This window comes from Scyliorhinus canicula, chromosome 18 (genome assembly GCF_902713615.1).
Source record: "Scyliorhinus canicula chromosome 18, sScyCan1.1, whole genome shotgun sequence".
Lineage (NCBI taxonomy): Eukaryota > Metazoa > Chordata > Chondrichthyes > Carcharhiniformes > Scyliorhinidae > Scyliorhinus > Scyliorhinus canicula.
The window spans coordinates 26,020,456-26,040,996 of NC_052163.1; the positions used below are offsets into that span (position 1 = coordinate 26,020,456).

General features: G+C 46.5%; 1 protein-coding gene across 2 annotated transcripts in view; it reads left to right on the forward strand.

The window, feature by feature from the left end:
- Positions 1-20,541, forward strand: part of slc38a10 (solute carrier family 38 member 10) — a 143,116-nt gene that overhangs the window by 1,350 nt on the left and 121,225 nt on the right. For both annotated transcript variants that reach the window (XM_038778263.1, XM_038778264.1), the window contains exons 2-3: positions 15,142-15,259; positions 18,732-18,777. In XM_038778263.1, the coding sequence (XP_038634191.1) occupies positions 15,142-15,259; positions 18,732-18,777 (164 nt within the window). The remainder of the gene's footprint in view (positions 1-15,141; positions 15,260-18,731; positions 18,778-20,541) is intronic.

Sequence of the window (20,541 nt, forward strand, 5' to 3'; positions counted from 1 at the left end):
AAGGCCATGATTTCAATGAAGTCCCAATTATACGAGTTGGGCATATTTTCAAGTTTGGGACTTCAGTGCAATTCTGACCAACTGATGGGCAGTTAGTTGCAAGGTGTTTTACTGAAGCCCCATAGATTTGTTAAAATCCACAGAATCTGACTCCAGTGGTGGCCATGGTGTGAGTTGTCGCACATTTGGTGGTTCCCGCTCGTGGTGGAAGTTTCAGACCTTTTGTTTTTATAGAATTTACAGTGCAGAAGGAGGCCTTTCGGCCCATCGAGTGTGCACCGGCCCTTGAGAAGAGCACTCTACTTAAGCCCACAGCTCCACCCTATCCCAGTAACCCCACCTAACTTTTTTTGGACACTAAGGGCAATTTAGCATGGCCAATCCACCTAACCTGCACTTGTTTGGTCTGTTGGAGGAAACCGGAGCACCCGGAGGAAATCCACGTAGACACGGGGAGAAGGTACAAACTCCACACAGACAGTGACCAAAGCCAGGAATTGAACCTGGGACCCTGCGAGCTGTGAAGCAAATGTGCTAACCAAAGTGCTATCGTGCCCTCCCCCCTCCAATGGGTGGATCTGTTGATTAATAAAGGTGCAGGAGGGGTGGAAGGAGAGTGTCACACTGCTGGATGGATTTGTGGGCCAGTAGTAGTCTAAAAAGAAAGGAAGTCGGAGATAGCTGGAGTTGTGCCTGCGACACAGGTGAAGATGGCAGAGGACCGGCCCTACCCCTCAATGGTCGACGGAGCAGCTGGTCAGCTTCCTGAACGAGAAGTTCACCAGCAGAAGAGGGAGAATTTGGAGGGCCTGGCCAGGGTAGTGGGTATCGACCGCCTGGAGATGAGGCTGGAGGCCCAGAGCCAGGCGATACAAAAGGTGGAGGAGATGGTGTGGGAGCACGAGGACCAGCTTGCCTCGATGGCAGCAGAGATGGAGGTGATACAGGATCATCAGAGGCGGCTGCAGGAGAAAGCAGAGGAACTGGAGAATTGATCCCGCAGGAAAACCTGAGAATCATGGGACTGTCGGAGGGCAGTGGACGCTGGTGTGTATGTGTCCTGGATGTTCGAGAAGCTGCTGGGTGAGGGGGCATTTGAGCGACCATTGGAAGTGGACCAGGCGCACAGGGTGCTGATGAGGAACCCATAGGGTAGCGAGCTGACGAGGGCGATGGTGGTGCGCTTGCACCGGTTCCTGGACAAGGATTGGATCCTGAGGTGTGCCAGGTAGATGAGGCGCTGTACCTGGGTACAGAACTGGCCAAGAGGAGAGCGAGCTTCCATGAAGTGAAGGCGGCCTCTTTAAGAAGGGGGTAAAATTTGGCATGCTGTACACTGCAACCTTTGGGTGACCTATAAGGGTTGAGAGCTGTATTTTGCGACGCCGGAGGAGGTGATGGAATTTGTCAGGGACAATGAACTGGCAAGAGAGGAGGACACTGAACTTTTGATGAGATGTTTGCTTTCTGTTCCTTTGGGTTTGTTTTTGAATTGTGTTTGGGACCATAGCTCCGTGTTTGTTCTTGGTTGGGGATGGTGGATTGCTCTTTTCTCGGGTGTTTAAGTTTGTCCCAGGTAGCACAAGTGGATAGCACTGTGGCTTCTCAGCGCCAGGTTCCCAGGTTCAATTCCCCACTGGGTCACTGTCTGCGGAGTCTGCACGTTCTCCCCGTGTCTGCGTGGGTTTCCTCTGGGTGCTCCAGTTTCCTCCCACAGTCCAAAGACGTGCAGGTTAGGTGGATTGGCCATGATAAATTGCCCTTAGTGACCAAAAGGTTTAGGAGGGGTTATTGGGTTATGGGGATAGGCGGCGAAGTGGATCGGTGCAGACCCGATGGGCCAAATGTCCTCCTTCGGCACTGTATGTTCTATATTCTAAATGTTGGAGGGGGGAGGAATCAGTAGGGGCTAGGATGCTAGGTACCATGGGTGAGGGCTACCAGGCTAACTGGGTGGGCTTGTTTGTGAAAGCGCAGTGGAGGGTGAGTAGGTGGTGAACAAAGAAAAGTACAGCACAGGAACAGGCCCTTTGGCCCGCCAAGCCTGTGCCGACCAAGCTGCCCATATTAACACAAAGAAAGAGCTTTACAATTAACAATTCAAACAATTCTTAGTGTTGGGGTTGTAATTTTGTGGTGGGGGGGGGGGGGGGGAAACTGACAGGGGAGGGGTTTTTGGAACGTGATATGGGGAGGGTCGGGGGCAGGCCTGAGGAGGTGCAGGACACGGGCTTGAGGCAGGCCCAGGAGGCGCTATGGGTCATCGGGAGGCGGGGGTGGTCAGCAGTAGTGAAGGAGCTGAGGGGGTTTATGGAGCACATGGGGGGGGGGGTGGATCTGTGGAGGTTTGATAGGCTGAGGGTGAAGGAATTTTCATTCTTTTCATATTTGCACCGGGTGTACTCCCGAATTGACTTTTTTGTCCCAGATAGGACGCTGTTGGTGGGGTTGGTCGCCGTGGAGTATTCAGCGATTGTGGTGTTGGATCATGCTCTGCATTGGGTGGACTTGCGGGTGAATAACGGAGGGAGCCAACGCTCACAATGGAGGATAGATGTGGGGCTTTTGTCGAACGAAGAGGTTTGTGAGGGAGGCCATTCGCGGGTATGTGGAGCTAAACGGCACAGGGGCGGTCTCGGCAGCCATGCTGTGGGAAGCATTGAAGGCAATGGTGAGAGGGGAGCTTATCTTGATACGAACACACAGGGAGAAGGTGGAACCCGGTGGGAATGGGTACTGTTAATTGCAGGTGAGGATCTTTGTGCAGAAACAGGTTTCAACCTTCCTGCACCTGCTGCCCCAGGGGCTTCTGGATAAGATAGTATCGAAAGTGGGAAATGGGGATTGGATATCTATAAGGAGCTGATGGACTGGGAGGGAGCCCCGATAGGGGAGGTGAAGCGGAAATGGGAGGAAGAGTTGTGTTGGGAGTTAGAGGCTGGGTTATGGGAGTACTACCTGAGGAGAGTCAATGCGTCTTCGTCGTGTGCCAGGCTTAGCCTAATACAATTTAAGATGGTTCACAGGACACATGACTATGGTCCGCTGGAGCAGGTTCTTTTGAAGGAGCAGAGGCTAGGTGTGTGCGGATGGGCCCGCGAATCATGTCCATATGTTTTGCGCATGTCCGAAGCTTGGAGGATTCTGGCAGGGCTTTGCCCACATCATGTCGGCGGTATTGAAAGTAAGCGTGGTCCCGAGTCCAGAGCTGGCGATTTTCGGTGTGTCAGAAGACCCGGGTGTCCAGGGGGCGAGAGAGGCCGATGTCTTGGCCTTTGCCTCCCTGGTAGCCCTAAGATGCATCTTGCTAGCATGGAGGGATTCGGAACCCCCGAGGTCAGGGGTATGGGTCAGTGACATGGCTTGGTTTCTCAGGCTTGAGAAGATTAAGTTCGCCCTGAGGGGTTTGATGCTAGGGTTTGCCTGGAGGTGGCAGCCGTTTATCGACTTCTTTGGAAAGGACTAGCTATCAGCAGTGAGGTGGGGGGTTTAAAAAGGGGAGTTGCGTAAGGTGGGGGGAGGATGGCGGAGAATTGTTGTTGGGGTTTTGTTTATGTAAACCATGTTGGCTGGGTTTTGTTTTTCTTGGTGTGTGGTTGTTCATTTTGTTAAAATTTGTAATAAAATGCCTCAATAAAATATTTTTTTAAAAATCCAGTAGAATCCCTACAGTGCAGAAGGGTGTCTTTAGGTTTCTGAAGTCTGCACCGACCCTCTGAAAGCGCATCCTACCTTCCCGCACCCTATCCTTGTAATCTCACCTGCACATCACAATTTAGCATGGCCAGTCCAATGAACATGCTCATATTTGGTTAAAAGTGGATGTAAAATAATCAATAGCTTTATCCAGAGAAAAGTAGGGAGTTCTTGTGGTCTGGCCATTGTCAGGTCGTGTATTTCACCTTCTGTTCGTGGGACGGTATTATTGACAAGTTGGTTGCTGTGCTTACTTACAAAACAGCTTCACCTGTAATTGATTGGCTCTGAAGTGTATTTCATGAGGATATTCTGTAAATACAAGTATATTGTTTTCTGTCTTTCACTTTTGCTCTTTTTGTTCGAGTATGAACACTAATCCATGTGGTTATGTACAAATACCAACTGTTCTCAGCACCTAGTTATGCATAGTATATGTAGTTGAGCTGTGTATTTTCACTGTCTTTAGGATATATATGTTCTAACAATGATGTTTTGTACTGTTAAATAAGCATTTCTGCTGTCCTTCATTAGGTTGTTAAAAAATATTTTTCTTCAGTAAAGTATTGACATGCACTTTATGACGTCTCTGAAAGTTGGCTTGTTTTCAATTGCGCAGCATATGTATCTAATGCAAAGCTACTTAAACTATTTGTGATTAGACTATAACCTAATTTTAAAACATATATTCAATCCGTGGAATTATGAAATTACATAATTGAAATCCTGTTTATTTCATTCCAGATGAATCTATTTAAAAAAAAAATAAAGTTGATAGTTTCTACTTGTGAAAACAAAATGGTGGTTATGCACAGAGATTGATGTCCCAGTGCTCACTGAACTGTTTCATCTGGTCCAAGTGGGAAGACCTGTGAATTAGAGTTGCTAACATATCCATCTATATTTTTGTGTGGTATGAGAATTATTTGGAGTACAATACTCAGTGTTGCCCTTGCCGCCTTGTGCTTAGCTGAAGAGCATTTTCATAAAACTGAACTAAATGCCTGCTTGTTATTTTAACCAAGGATAATCGATCCAGAATATGGTTGGGGGAGTGGAGGATGCATTTCAATTGGTTAATTTTCATTGAAAATTATACCTGCTGGATTTTTCCTAGATATGTGTACATCCTGTAATTTAAAATACTCTGCATGGATGCTATCACAAGGCAACAAATGAATTAAGAAAATGAAATGGTCTAAACTGCAAGAGCAAAGCTTGAGCATGAAGGCAAGTATTTGAATGAATGTTTCAGTAGGGAAGTTATAGTATTATAATCACACAATGCAAATAAAGATTTGTTAACTTTGCATTCATTACATTGGCTACACAATTGAAAACAAGTTAGCCATAAAAAGTACGATCTACACTTGTCAAGTCACAGTGGAGCAGAAATCAACAAAGTAAAAAACATTTCTGAACTGTTTTAAGTCATTGTTGGCTTGGACATGTAAACCAGGTCTTGGAACCTGCTGTACATTGAGTACTTTCTCCAGAGTTGGCTGTCTGACAATATTGGATTGGTTTATTGTCACGAGGTACAGTGAAAAGTATTTTTCTGCGAGCAGCTCAAAAGATCATTATGTACATGAAAACAAAATAAAAAGAAAATACATAATAGGGCAAAACAAGATGCACAATGTAACTACATAAATGCCGGCATCAGGTGAAGCATACCACCGGCATCAGGTGAAGCATATAGGGGTGTAGTGTTAATCAGGTCAGTCCACAAGAGGGTCGTTTAGGAGTCTGGTAACATAGGGGAAGAAGCTTTTTTTGAATCTGTTCATGCGTGTTCTCAGAATTTTGTATCCCCTGCCTGATGGAAGGAGTTGGAAGAGTAAGTAAGCGGGTGGGAGGGATCTTTGATTATGCTGCCCGCTTTCCCCAGGCAGTAGGAGGAGTAGATGGAGTCGATGGATGGGAGGCAGGTTCATGTGATGGACTGGGTTGTGTTCACAACTCTCTGAAGTTTCTTGCGGTCTTGGGCCGAGCAGTTGCATTACCAGGCTGTGATGCAGCCAGATAGGATGCTTTCTATGGTGCATCTGTAAAAGTTACTAAGAGTTAATGTGGACATGCCAAATTTCCTTAGTTTCCTGAGGAAGTATAGGCGCTGTTGTGCTTTCTTGGTGGTAGCGACGACGTAGGTGGACCAGGACAGATTTTTAGTGATGTGTACTCCTAGGAATTTGAAGCTGCTAACCATCTCCACCTCGGCCCCGTTTATGCTGACTGGGGTGTGTACAGTACTTTGCTTCCTGAAGTCAATGATCAGCACTTTAGTTTTGCTGGCATTGAGGGGTAGATTGTTGTCACTGCACCACTCCACTAGGTTCTCCATCTCTCTCCTGTATTCAGACTTGTTGTTATTCTAGATCCGGCCCACTGTGAAAGTACTGCGGAGAAGGACTGCAACCCTAATGCCATGCGACGGTTGAGGTATGAGGAAAGATGGGAGACATTTGGTCCCTTCAGCTTTGAATGGAAGCAAGGAAGATGGAACTTTTAAAAGGGTATATTTGAGATAGTAAACAGTATGAAAAACAATTGAGTGCTGCTTCAAGATAAACAGCAGAACAAGCAGCTGAAAGTTCACATGGGCTAATGTCCGGGCATTCTTCTTTAAACATATAAAATTCTGACCGGGCTGGACAGATTATTTTAAAAAAAAATTTTATTGAAATTTTCATAAACATATCCAAAACAGAAAATAGCAACAAGAAAACAATATTAACAACAACAAAAAGAGAAACACACTAACCCCCAAAACCAAACCCCCCCCCCCCCCACAATCTGGAACCCCTCTATCTGCCGCCTGGCAAACGCCCTAACCTGCATGTACATAAACATGTTCCCCGGGGGGAGCCCAAACTTCCCCTCTAACTCACTCAGGCTTGCGAACCTCCCATCCACAAACAGCTCCCTCAACCTCCTACCCTGTGCCAGCCCAGAAACCCGCCATCGATGCTCCCTGGAACAAACCGGTGGTTCCCCCGAATCAGGGACTCCATCGAGCCCCCCACCTCCCCCCGATGCCGTCTCCATTGCCCCCAAATTTTGAGGGTAGCCGCCACCACCGGGCTTGTGGTATACCTCATTGGAGGGAGCGGCAACGGCGCCGTTACCAGCGCTTCCAGGCTCGTGTCCACGCAGGACGCCATCTCCATCCTCTTCCATGCTGCCCCTGCTCCGTCCATTACCCACTTACGCACCATCGCTGCGTTGGCAGCCCAGTAGTACCCACAGAGTTTGGGCAACTCAACCCCCCCTATCCCTGCCCCGCTCCAAAACACCCTTCTCACCCTCGGAGTCCCATGCGCCCATACAAATCCCGTAATACTCCTAATGACCCTCCTAAAAAAGGCCTTCGGGATAAGGATGGGGAGGCACTGGAACAGGAACAAAAACCTTGGGAGCACCATCATCTTGACGGACTGCACCCTGTCTGCCAGCGACAGCGGCAACATGTCCCATCTTTTGAACTCCTCCTCCATTTGCTCCAGCAGCCTAGTGAGGTTAAGCTTGTGAAGGGCCCCCCAGCTCCTAGTCACCTGGACTCCCAGGTACCGAAAGCTCCTCCCCGCCCTTTTCAGCGGGAGCCTACCAATCCCCTCCTCTTGATCCCCCGGGTGCACGACAAACAGCTCACTCTTACCCAGGTTGAGCTTGTACCTAGAAAAGCCCCCAAATTCCCTAAGGATCTGCATCACCTCCGGCATTTCCCCCCACTGGGTCCGCCACATAAAGCAACAAGTCATCTGCGTAAAATGACACTTGGTGCTCTTCTCCCCCCCCCCCCCCCCGCCCTTCCTTGCACCAGACCCCTCCAATTCCTCGACTCCCTCAACGCCATGGCCAGGGGCTCAATTGCCAACGCAAAGGGGACAGGGGTACAACCGAAAGTACTCCGATCCCCTCCTATTTGTGGCTACGCTCGCCATCGGGGCCTCGTATAGCAGCCTCACCCAACTGACAAACCCCTCCCCGAACCCAAACCTTTCCAGCACCTCCCACAAGTACCCCCACTCAACCCTATCAAAGGCCTTCTCCGCGTCTAATGCTACCACTATCTCCGCCTCCCCTTCTACCGCCGGCATCATTATAACATTCAGAAGCCTACGTATATTGGTGTTCAGCTGCCTTCCCTTCACAAACCCTGTCTGGTCCTCATGAATGACCCCCGGCACACAGTCCTCTATCCTTGTGGCCAAGATCTTCACCAACAGCTTGGCATCCACATTTAACAACGAGATCGGCCTATATGATCCACACTGTAGGGGGTCCTTGTCCCTTTTAAGGATCAAGGAAATCAGCGCCCGTGACATGGTCGGAGGCAAAGCCCCCCCCTCCCTTGCCTCGTTAAAGGTCCTAACCAACAGGGGGCCCAACAGGTCTCCATACATTTTGTAAAATTCGACCGGAAACCCATCTGGCCCCGGTGCCTTCCCCGACTGCATGCTGCCTATCCCTTTGACCAACTCCTCCAGCTCAATGAAAATGAAATGAAAATCGCTTATTGTCACGAGTAGGCTTCAATGAAGTTACTGTGAAAAGCCCCTAGTCGCCACATTCCGGCGCCTATCCAGGGAGGCTGGTACGGGAATCGAACCGTGCTGCTGGCCTGTTTGGTCTGCTTTAAAAGCCAGCGATTTAACTGAGTGAGCTAAACCAATAGGCGCCCCCAGACCCTCCACCCCCCCCCCCCCCCCCCCCCCCCCCCACCGGGGCTCGGACCGGTACAGTTCCCCCCATAAAAGTCCCTGAAGACCCATTAATGTCCACCCCCCTTCGCACCACATTGCCTACCCTATCCGTCACTCCACCAATCTCCCTGGCCGCGTCTCGTTTACGTAGCTGATGCGCCAGCATCCTACTCACCTCCCCATATTCGTACACCGCTCCCTGTGCCTTCCTCCACTGAGCTTCCGCCTTTCCGGTGGTCAGCAAGTCGAACTTGGCCTGAAGGTTACGTCACTCCCCCAACAGTCCCTCCTCCGGATCCTCCCTGTATCTCCTGTCCACCCTCACCATCTCCCCCACCAACCTCTCCCTCTCTCTTTGCTCTCCCCTCTCCCTATGGGCTCGGATGGAAATCAACTCCCCTCTAATCACCACCTTCAATGCCTCCCAAACCGTCCCCACCCGGACCTCCCCATTATCATTGGCCTCTAAGTACCTCTTGATACTCCCCCGAACCTGCCTGCCCACCTTCTCATCCGCCAGCAGTCCCACCTCCAGGCACCAGAGCGGGCGCTGGTCCCTCTCCTCCCCCAGTTCAGGGTCTACCCAGTGCGGGGCATGTCCAGAAATGTCTATGGCCGAATACTCAACATCCTTCACCCTCTAAATCAGCCCCCTGCTCAGGACAAAAAAATCGATCCGGGAATAGGCTTTATGCACGTGGGAAAAAAATGAATACTCCCTGGCCCTCGGCCTCGCGAACCTCCAAGGATCCACCCCTCCCATCTGGTCCATAAACCCCCTCAACACTTTAGCCGCTGCAGGCCTCCTGCCCGTCCTGGACATGGATCGATCCAATGGGGGATCCAGCACTGTGTTAAAGTCCCCCCCCAGTATCAGGCCCCCCGACTCTAGATCCGGAATGCGGCCCAGCATACGCCGCATAAAACCCGCATCGTCCCAATTTGGGGCATAGACATTCACCAGCACCAGCCGCTCCCCTTGCAACATGCCGCTCACCATCACATACCTCCCTCCACTGTCAGCCACCACCGTTGACGCCTCAAACGATACCCTTTTTCCCACCAGAATCACCACCCCCCGATATTTTGCATCCAGCCCCGAATGAAACACCTGGCCTACCCAGCCCTTCCTCAGTCTAACCTGGTCCGCCACCTTCAGGTGCGTCTCCTGGAGCATAGCCACGTCCGCCTTCAGCCCCTTCAGGTGCGTAAATACCCGGGCCCGTTTGACCGGCCCATTCATCCCCCTCACATTCCAAGTTATCAGCCGGATCAGAGGGCTCCCTGTCCCAGCGCCCCTCGCTTGGCCCGTTCCCCACCCCGGCCCCCCCCTGCAGACTGCAGCTCCTTCTTGGCCATTTCAGCAGCAACCCGGTATCTTCCCCCCCCCCCCCCCCCCCCCCAAGGCTAGGACCCCTCCCAGCCGCGTTACTCCCTCCATAGCACTCCCGTGAGCCAGCTAACTTCTGCTGACCCAGGCAGCTCCCGCCACACCTCCGACCCCTCCCAATATGGGGCTACTCCTCCTTCCCCAGACCCATCAGCAGACCCTCCCGCTCTTGCGCGGGAAAAAAGCCCGCGCTTCTCAGCTCCGACCCTGCCCCCATCCACCCTCAGCGCGGGAAACAGAAGAAAAGCCTACGCTTTCCTCCTGCCCGACCCTGCCCCCGCAAAAAAAAGACAGCACCCCACCCACCCTAGAAACAACCCACAACCAGCTTAAAACAGCATAAAACAAGTCCCTTCCCACCAAAGGTTAACACAGTTATTTACAAACCCCCGACCCTCAGTCAGAGTCCAACTTCTCGGCCCGCACAAAGGCCCACGCGTCGTCCGGGGACTCAAAATAAAAGTGCCGGTCCTTGTAGGTGACCCACAGACGTGCTGGCTGTAACATGCCAAACTTCATACTCTTTCTGTGGAAACCGGCCCTCCGCTTGGCCACCTCCGCACTCCAGTCCTGGTAGATCCGCACTACCGTGTTCTCCCACTTGCTGCTCCGCTCCTTCTTGGCCCACCTAAGCACGCACTCTCGATCAACGAACCGGTGGAACCGCACCAGCACAGCCCGTGGTGGCTCATTTGGTTTGGGCCTCCTGGCCAGTATTCTGTGGGCCCCGTCCAGCTACAGGGGCCCCTGGAATGACCCAGCTCCAATTAGCGAGTTCAACAAGACGACCACATAGGCCCCCAGGTCCGACCCTTCCAGCCCCTCCATGAGGCCCAGGATCAGCAAATGTTTCCGCCTCGACCGGTTCTCCAACTCCTCAAGCCGCTCCTGCCACTTCTTGTGGAGCGCCTCGTGCATCTCCACCTTTACCGCGAGGGCCGCGGCCTCATCCTCTCTATCGGAGGCTTGTTGTCAGAGCTCCCGGATCTCCAACCCCTGGGCTGTCTGCGTCGCCAGCAGCTTGTCCGTATTCGCCTTCAGTGAGTCCAGCAGCTCCACTTTGAGCTCCTGAAAACAGCGCTGGCGAGTCTTCTGCTGCACCTACGCCCACTGCCTCCATTCCTCAAGGCCTCCGCCGGCTGGCATCTTGGTTCTCTTCCCCCGCTTTTTCTTAGGCTCTGCCACCGCTATTCTGCTGGCCCCGCTCCTGGTCAAGACCATAGACCACTGGGGATCCGCTGCAGACACCGTCCCACGTCGGGAACCGTCGAGCAAGTACCGCTGGGGGCCCTTAAAAGAGCCCAAAAGTCCGTTCCTGGCGGGAGCTGCCGAACGTGCAGCTACCATAGCCGCAACCGGAAGTCCGGGCTGGACAGATTAGATGCAGAGATGACATTCCCCCTGCCTGTGGGGGTTCTAGAGCAAGGTGCCATGGTCTCTGGATATGGGCCATTTAGGACTGAGATGAGGAGTGAATTCTTCACTTCAAGGGTGGGGAATCTGTGGAACTCTCGACCACAGAAGGTTGTGGAGGCCCAAGTTATTGAATGTGTTTAAGAAATAAATATATCCCCAGATAGTCAAGGCATTGGGCGTATGGGGAGAGAGCAGGAGTGTGACATTGAGATAGAGGATCAGCCATGATCACATTGAATGGCGGTGCAGGTTTGATGGGCTGAATGGCCTACTCCTAATTTCTGTTTCTTCATGTAGAATGAAGAAAAACAAATGGTTGTCCAGGGAGGAAAGTTGAGACAAAAGCCCAGGACCACTGAAGAGACCATTTCCGTGCAGGAGATATTGTGAATGGTTTGGATGAACCTAGATGTGCTGTGGATATTTTGGATCAACCAAGATGTGCTGAAAACTCTTCCTTGCCCATATTTATTTGTGACCTTAATCAGTTTAATTTTGTGTTTAGGTCACATGGTGGTACTCTTTACTGAGTCAACAAGATGTTAAACTGAGGCAAACTTCAGTCCATTTCAGTGGTTCACTTGAATGCTAAAGATCTCCTGACGCTATTTATAAAAGATTAGCAAGTCTTTAGTGTCCTGGCTAATTGCCAGCACCAAGTTCAATAGTTATTTCTCTCATTGCTTTTTGTGCGCAATTGCTGTGCCCATGCAAAAGCGTCCCATGCTTATCTACGCAAAGCCACAGCTGCCCTTCAAAGGGATTCATTGTACGTAAAGTACTTTGGGATATTTCTGATGGGCATGAAGGAAATTCAAGTTCCTTCTGTGCCTTAAGCATGAGATTAGCTTTACAGCCTGACAAACATTCCTTGCTATCTGTAATAAGATTGAAACTGCAGGGACTCAAAAACAGCTTATCAGGGAAGGAATCTGAGGGTTCAATAGTTATAAATGGCTTCTTTCTTGCATTTTGACATCATCTGAATCCCTGAATTAGATTGGAACCTTGAAGCTACTCCCTGGTATCATATTGTTTATCGTAGGTGCAGCTTCAATTCGATGTTTTATCTCCCTTTTGTGCTGCCAATGTGGTTACAAGCTGTCAGTACCCTCTGTGTCTTCATATGTGATGTCTGTAATCACAAGGTGCATTAAAGATGTGATTCCATCAGCACAGATTTCTCAAGAAATAATCCAAAATTAATAATTAGAGAAAATCTTTGCGTAGAAGCTGCAGTTTTGTGAATAAAGACTGCGGATATAATCAAGGGGTTCCAGTAACATGTGTTGAGATCATATTACAATCCACTATCTCTCATAGCCATCATGTATATTCTTAATGGATACATAGTTGCTGCCATTAGGGTTATATCTTCCCTTACTGACAGTTTTGTTTTGTTACCAATGGTAAGTCACAGACATTGTTGCTGCTGTCTTGCCACCTGGTTTCAGCTCACATGACAAAAGAGACCATTTTACTGAAAAATAATCCACATTCTTTTATGTCCAAAAATAAATGTTCTACTGAAATGTGTGATGCTAAGAGTTTCTATTTTGTTATCCATTGTCTATTTCAAAAGCAGCAATCTGATCTTTGGCATTCAAAAGGATTGCATTCTAATTGTCCATGATTTTTACTAGCCTACGCTTTCTGTCGACTTTTAGCCAGCGCCATGTGCAGCACACATTTCCCTACATAGGCAGTTTTAATAGCTGTTTTGAAGATATCTATTATAATTGTGGCTAAGCAGAAGGATCATTCGCACCAGCCGTCACTTTTGTTGTATCCAGCTGAGTAAGGTTACATTGGTGTCAGAAATTGATTGAAGCATTACAATGGCTTTTACATTTGTACAGTTTCTGCAGTAGAGGGAAGCAGGGAGATGTGGGGGCATAATCCTCCCTCTCCAGTTCTATCAATTTTGTGTTTCTGGACTCGTGCAAAACTGACTGTGTAAAATATTTGCCCTACTTTTAAGTTCTTAATCATCACCATGTACGATATTGCCATGGCTGTGTTGTGCAAAGTTGGCTAACTCTGAACTTTGGAGTCCTCCATCCTATCCTTCAACTTAGCTTTTCCTCCGGATTTGCACAAGCCGGAATGATGATTTAGTATAATCAAATCCTTGGGGTTGCCGTTGAGCAGAATATTGACTGTACCAGCCATTTAAATAGTGTGGCCAAAAGAGCAGGTCAGCATCATCCAGGACAAAACAATCCACTTGATCGGCACCCCTTGGGCCACCTTAGACATTCACTCCCTCCACCACCAATGCACCGTTGTCAACACCTTCCAAACACATGACCTATACCACCTGCACGTTTCCCTCAAAGTCACATATATCCTGACTTGGAATGCCATTCCTTTAATGTTGTTGGGTCAAAATCCTGGTACACCCAACAATGTAATTGTTGTACTTGCACCACCTGACTGAAGTGATACGAGAGCACAACTCATTAACCACCTTCTCGAGGACAATTGGGGATGTGCACCAAATATAGCCTAGCTATTGACAGTCGATGAAGAAATTTAAAAAAAAGCTCTTGCATTTATAATTGTTTCAGAAAATATGCAAGGATTTTTTCTATTATGTATCCTACTTGTCTCTCCAGTCCAGGCACAGAAAGGCAAATCCTTTCTGTTTTGGCCCATTATCAGTGGGCTGTCACCCCAGCACAGATCGGTGGATTGGCTCTGCAACATCATTCATAGCTTGGACAGGAAATAGAGGAGCACAGTTATGGATCTGATGCTAACTTTTAACACATTATGACTGCTTGGATGTTCCCACGATGAAATTAAAAAATAAGTTTAAAATATTTGTTCCTCTTTGGCTTGCTGATGGGCTTATTCATACTGGAGGGACTGTGGCTGCTCCTGCGGCAAGCTCAACCCAGCATTTTAGGCTGCCCTATGTCTTGGCGTTCCAGGTTGCTCGTCCGGGGGGAGGGAAGGGAAGCAAAGCAAAGCAAAGCAGAGAGCCGTACATCGTCCCCTACCTTCTTAGTATCTCCACCTTGTGCCTGTGCCCATTGCACAGTTGTGCCAGGTTTCCCTCTACCTTGGAATCCATGGAAAATAAATTTACATAAAGGGGTGGCGATATGGCGCAAGTAGTCTTTGCCTCCTTTTCTCCTTACCTTAGCACACCAGATGGCTTTCCCCTGGTGGTAAAGGCCTGGAAAATCAGCCTTTTAGACTTTAAAGCTGCATTAAATGATGTAGCAGTGATCTGCCCATGGGCAGGTTTCTCCACACTTTGCAGTCCTACACATTCTTCTTCAATTGCTGGTAAGAGCCTCATATTCTACTTCAATAGCAATATGACTTGGGGGAAAAGAATACAAGGTGGTTTCCTGTTGCCTTATGTGCTTAAAGGAAACGTAGCTATTCTTTGTGAAGGATACTTTGCTTTTAAACAGCTGTTGCCCCTCAAGCTTCTAGCTGTTCCTCGTCACCGCTGAAAATTTGCTGGTTTAGCTGTTAGCCATGGCCCATAATCTTGAGCATGGGACCCTTACTTGGACATGGGTTAATAGGCTATAGGGTAAGGACTACCACACTTTGAGGCCTCAAATGATCCTGATTCCTTTGGTAAATAAGAAGTAAACCTAATAGCTAAATGGATTAATAACCTTTTTTTTTTCCAAAATTGTTTTTAGTGAATTGAAAGTCATTTTTAATTCTCATTTTAGCCTGCAGCTCAAAATATAGTTGTATCAATACTGATCCTGTTGGTTGATATTCACGATGATTTCAGAATGAAGTACACACCACAGTTTGACTGGACTGAATTATTGATGATAACTTTAAAATTGCTAATGCACATACTATAGGATCAATTCTTTTGTTGTCCATAACCATGCCGATGCTACTTTCAAATTAGAATGGATATCTTGCCTCCTGATTTTCTTTTTTACTTTGCAGTGTGGAATTGCATTGGGAGTTGTCCTACTCCTCTTCTGTTCCTGGATGACTCACCAGTCCTGTATGTTTCTGGTGAAGGCAGCGAACACCAGCAAGCGCAGGACATACCCAGGCCTTGGTGAGAAATTTTGTATTCGTGCTGATAAAAGATGTTTGGTTTCTAAATCTAGAAATTATTCTTTGAACCATTGTGCCGGAATAAAACTTCAAATGCTACTTCCTCTCCTGTATGTTACCCAAGTTGCCATTTATTGCTGGTGTGCTGAGTATCATCCACCTACTTATGGATGCGAAGCTTCATAGTTGTGCCCAATCCTATCTTTAGCTGTTGCCCATTCAGATGAACTTCTAAGATCATTGATGGTCAACCACACTGAAATCAACAGACTCCGTCCAGATTAATAACTCTGTACACGGTGAAGGTGGAGGAGCCTAAGAAAATTTTACAATTGTTTCCTTTTTACAATTCTGTTTTGAACATGGGTAACCTAACGACTTGGGGAGTATTGTACTTTTAAAAATCTGTTAATGAGTTGAAATCAATTCCAGTAAGATGTTATGTTTGTTCTTGATGGACGTTTGGATAGTTTAAGGTCCAAACTGCTTTGCAGCATTTACTTCTCTACGTTCTCGATGCTTCCTGCTTTAGTCTTGGTTTTATCTCTTCACAACTATATTTTCCAATATATAAAACGTGAGAGAGGCAAGCATTGACATTGGACCACAATGAGGCTGGAGAAGTAGTATTTGGAAACAAACAAAATGGCAGAGGAGGTGCATACTTTGCATCAGCCTTCACGGTCAAAGACACCAGTGGGATACCAGACCTTCAGGAGAATCAGGGAGAAGATGTGAGTGGAGTGTCATCACTAAGGAGACGGGGAATCTGAAGGTGGATAAATCATTTGAATCGGATGGACAATCTCCTCAGCTAACTCCTTTAGAACCCCAGGGACCTAAAGGAGATAGCTGAGGAGATTCTGGAGGCATTAGTGGTGATCTTTCTGGAATCACTGGAGGCAGAGAGAGTCCCAGAGGCCTGGAAAATGGCTAATGTAATACCCCTGTTTAAGAAGGGAGAAGGGAGGCAGAAGACGGGAAATAATAGGTCAGTTAGCCTGATTTTGGTCTTTGGTAAGATTTTAGAGTGCATTATTAAAAATGGGATTGCAGAGTACTTGGAAGTGCATGATAAAGTAGGACTGTCAGCATGGCTTCGTCAAGGGGACGTCACGTCTGACGAATCTGTTTGAATTATTTGAGAAGGTAACAAGGAAGTTAGACAAAGGAGAAGCAGTGGACATGATCTATTTATTTTTCCAGAAGGCCCTTGATCTGGTGCCGTGAAGGAAAATAAGTTAAGAGTAAAGGTACTGGCATGGATAGAGGATTGGCTGACTGGCAGAAGGCTGAGAGTGGTGATAAAGGGGTCTTTTTGAGGATGGCAGCCACTGACTAGTTGTGGGCCCCAGGGGTCGTGTTGGGATCACAACTTTTCACAAAATATATTAAATGATCTGGAAGAAGGAACTGAGGGAACTGTTGCTAAGTTTGCAGATGATACAAAGATATTCAGAAGGACAGGTAGTACTGAGGAAGCAGGGGGAAGCACACCAGAATGAAGGAGTGGGATAGCTTAATCTTGGTTTCGGACAAAGCTCAGCACAACATCGAGGGCCGACGGGTCTGTTCTGTGCTGCATTGTTCTATGTTCTATATTGCACATTTCATACCAGTAGTCCCAAGCATTGCACATAGGAGAGTGCAGAAAGATAATGGTGGAGTTAAGAGAAATGAAGGAAAGTTTGGTCGTTTTTTTTTAAAGAGAAAGCTTTTTAAAGACACGGAGAAAAAGAGCAAGGTGGCTTTTGGAGAGGTGACCTTGGAGCTGGTGAACGGCAGACATTGTATTTGAGGTCCTTGAAGAGGAAAGACAGGTTAGAAATAGCTGCTGGAAGTGAAGAAGAGTTGAGTAGTAATTTGTGACAAGGAGGGGGTGGTACCATCTGTTTTGAAGGGGATTTGCAGAAGTGCCTGTGTAAGCAGAGCCATTTGTGATGGTGAGCACTAGGACAAAGGAAGGCCAGGATTTGGAAATGGGAAGGATTGGGAATCTGAGATGAGAAATTGGATAAGGACCAAGGGGTGGAAGATAGGGTAGAGAACAATTGGTGTGTTTGCTGGGTTTAACTGGTTATCTGAGATGTCTTCTTAAAAATCAGAATTACAGGCTTGATAAATTCATGATAATGTTGATGGTGTCTGCTTGGGGCAGGTTGAGGGTAAGTGAGGTTGATAAAGCTAAAGAAGAGGAGATGGGAAGTTTGTGACTGAAAACACCATGGATGAGAAGTTACTGGGTACAAAGGTTAATGGAGACTAACACGGAATAGTTCTTTGTGCAGATATCACAGTGGTACTTGGGAAAGCAGTAGTAGGTGAGGACTTTACATGAGAGGAACAAGGAGAGGTGGAAATTTAACACACACATGGTGACCTACCTAATGTCTTGTACAGATTTTTCATCAGATCTGTGTGTGTAAAATAACCCAGTTTTCTATTTTTATAACTTTGCACCTGAAGCCTTTTTACTAAACTCAGTGTACGTTCTTTAAGGAAAGGTAATTCCATAGGGGCATATTGTAACTAATAGATCTTTACCCATAGAGTTCTTGATGTAATAATTTCCTTTCCACTAACCACTTAAAATTCTCTGTTGCTACACTCCACTGAGAATTTAACAGTTTAGTTTATTTTGCTGCTGTTGATATCTGTAATGCTAACTGAATACTGCTGCAATATAAACATCATGCAACAGTAGGTGGCATATCTTGTTGAGGTTTTGAGATGTTCCAGTCTTCATAATGTGCGGTCAATAGGCCATGCTTTTTTCCTTCCCTGCTGTTTAATTTAAAGTAGTATGTTCCGAATTCATGAATTGACCATTATGTCAATCTATTCCCGATGTAAACAGGAAGTGTCATTGCAGCGGAGTACAATATGTATGAGTACTTTGCCAATATATTAGGTGTCTTGATATCTCATGGAAGCCATCAGTCTCAAGTTACTGTACTCAAGATAGCTGACCTAGCAGTGAGACTTTTACTGCAATTCTGCTGACTTATATCTAATATCTAATTACAAATCATAATGGAATTTTCTATATTTTGGAATGTATTAATACACTATTATTTAAAGGGAAGGTAATTCCATCATGGGAAGTACCATCACTTATTGATATTTGTTCATAAGAGTTCTTCATCTTGGCCTTGGAATAATTTTTTTAAGCAAACGCTTAAACATATTTGCAACCAAGAGCAAAGAGATATTAATAATTATGTATTTTTGGGAATTACCCTATTCGTTAAATGGTATTTAGTGCTTCAGTATCTCTACCAAAATTTGGAAACTACAGAAAACAGATACTGAACAATGCTTGATCATGTACTCCAGGGATTGGTATATGTTTTAAAATTCTTTCACTTCAGTCGCAATTACTACAAAAGCACTTAATTCTGAAATGTAAATTCAAATCTATTCCAAGTATTTGTACTGTTGTGCTTTCTAACCAGTTGCTTTTTAATTTTTAGCTTTTCATGCTTATGGGAAAGCAGGCAAAATGCTGGTTGAGACCAGGTAAGCTTAAGTTATGATCCTAAGGTTGTCTCTTCAACAGTATTATGCTTTCATTAAACCTACGCGCCACAGTTTAAAAATGGCATAAATAAAATCTAGATAATATGTTATGCCACACTTACCCAGCAGAAGTTAACATTGAACCAAAGAGATGATTGTCAAACCAGTCCTCCTCCTGAACTGGTTTTCTCTTTCAATTAATTTGTTATTCTAGATGGTGGCACATTGGTTAGCACTGTTGCTTCACAGCTCCAGGGTCCCAGGTTCGATTCCCGGCTTGGGTCGCTGTGCGGAGTCTGCACGTTTTCCCTGTGTCTGCACGAGTTTCCTCCCGATGCTCCGGTATCTTCCCACAGTGCAAAGATGTGCAGTTTAGGTGGATTGGCCATGCTAAATTGCCCTTAGTGTCTAAACAGGTTAGGTGGGGTTACTGGGTTACAGGGATAAGGTGGAGGTGTGGGCTTAAGTGGGGTGCTCTTTCCAAGGGTCGGTGCAGATCTGATGGGCCGAAAAGGCCTCCGGCACTGTAAGTTCTATGATTCTATGATGAAAACTTGAGGACATTGCAAATATGGTCAGTGTCATTGTAGCTTTCAAATATCTGATTACTGACAACCTTGTAATTCTGAAGATTCTGGACTATGCTGTAATGGAGAAAAGGAGCAAGGAGTTACAAATTTTTGCTGTGGCACTATGTATGTAAATGCTATTTCATTTTTCTTGGGAAACTGTAACCTGATGGGACCTAATTCCACTTTGCGTTAGCTCACTGGCCTTTCAGCTCTATGACTTGGGTCAAAATCAAATCTGATTGGCCAAGAATCCTAATTGAAATGGGTTAAGACGAGCACAATCTTTGTGGGTATAGGCCCACTGCTGCAAGTACCATAGGCATGAAATTCAGCCCTAAATTGGCACACTCATTCAGAGTTTATAAGGATTGTTGGCATGAAAAATGTAATGGTGGTTTGGTGGGAGAGTGTGTTGTTGAGATTGGGGCTATACAACAAAATGTTGGAGAAGACTCCAGGGAGATTTACTGCATTTAACTGCTGTAACTAACATGGGAATGCTTGCTTTTGACACGACATGCCTGAAGTGGAAAATTTCCATTTCTCACAGTTAACATGGTTTTAAAAATCATTGTTTTAAAAAAATTTGCATCTACTTTCGTCAGGTTTTAAACATGGTGCGCGAGTACTTTTCTTCATTTGGTCAGAACTTTCTATCTTTTTCAAAAGTTGGCATTGTTCACTGACGTTTTGCCCCTGTCAAAAATGTCAGTTGGATATTTTAAGATGTGGTCTCATGGGTATTTCAAAAAACAAAAAATGTATTTTCTGTAACTTCATAACTTTCTGTTTGGCCTTTCATGAAACTTGCTGAGTAACTGTCAACATTCTGCGTGCTACTTTTGAAAATGTACATACTGGAAACATTCAGATCATTGGACCACTTTTTCTTTCTGTTTGGTTTTTAAAGAAATGCCCAATAGCAATAAATTACCAGTACTGTAAATCTTTCTGGTTTGCTTATTTGTAAAGTGCTCAGCAAAAGATTTGTTAATTGACCAATTTGATTGAAGTTTTCACTCTTAGTTTTAAGGAGCGTTTAAATGTTTTACAAGATGTTAACCATTATGCTCTAGACTTCAGCTGACCTAGGAGCTGAGGAACCTTTTGAAGGTACATATAAGCAAGGTTAAGTGCTGCGGAATTAAGTGTGCAGATTTTGGATTTTTGGATGAACATGGTTGTGCTTTGT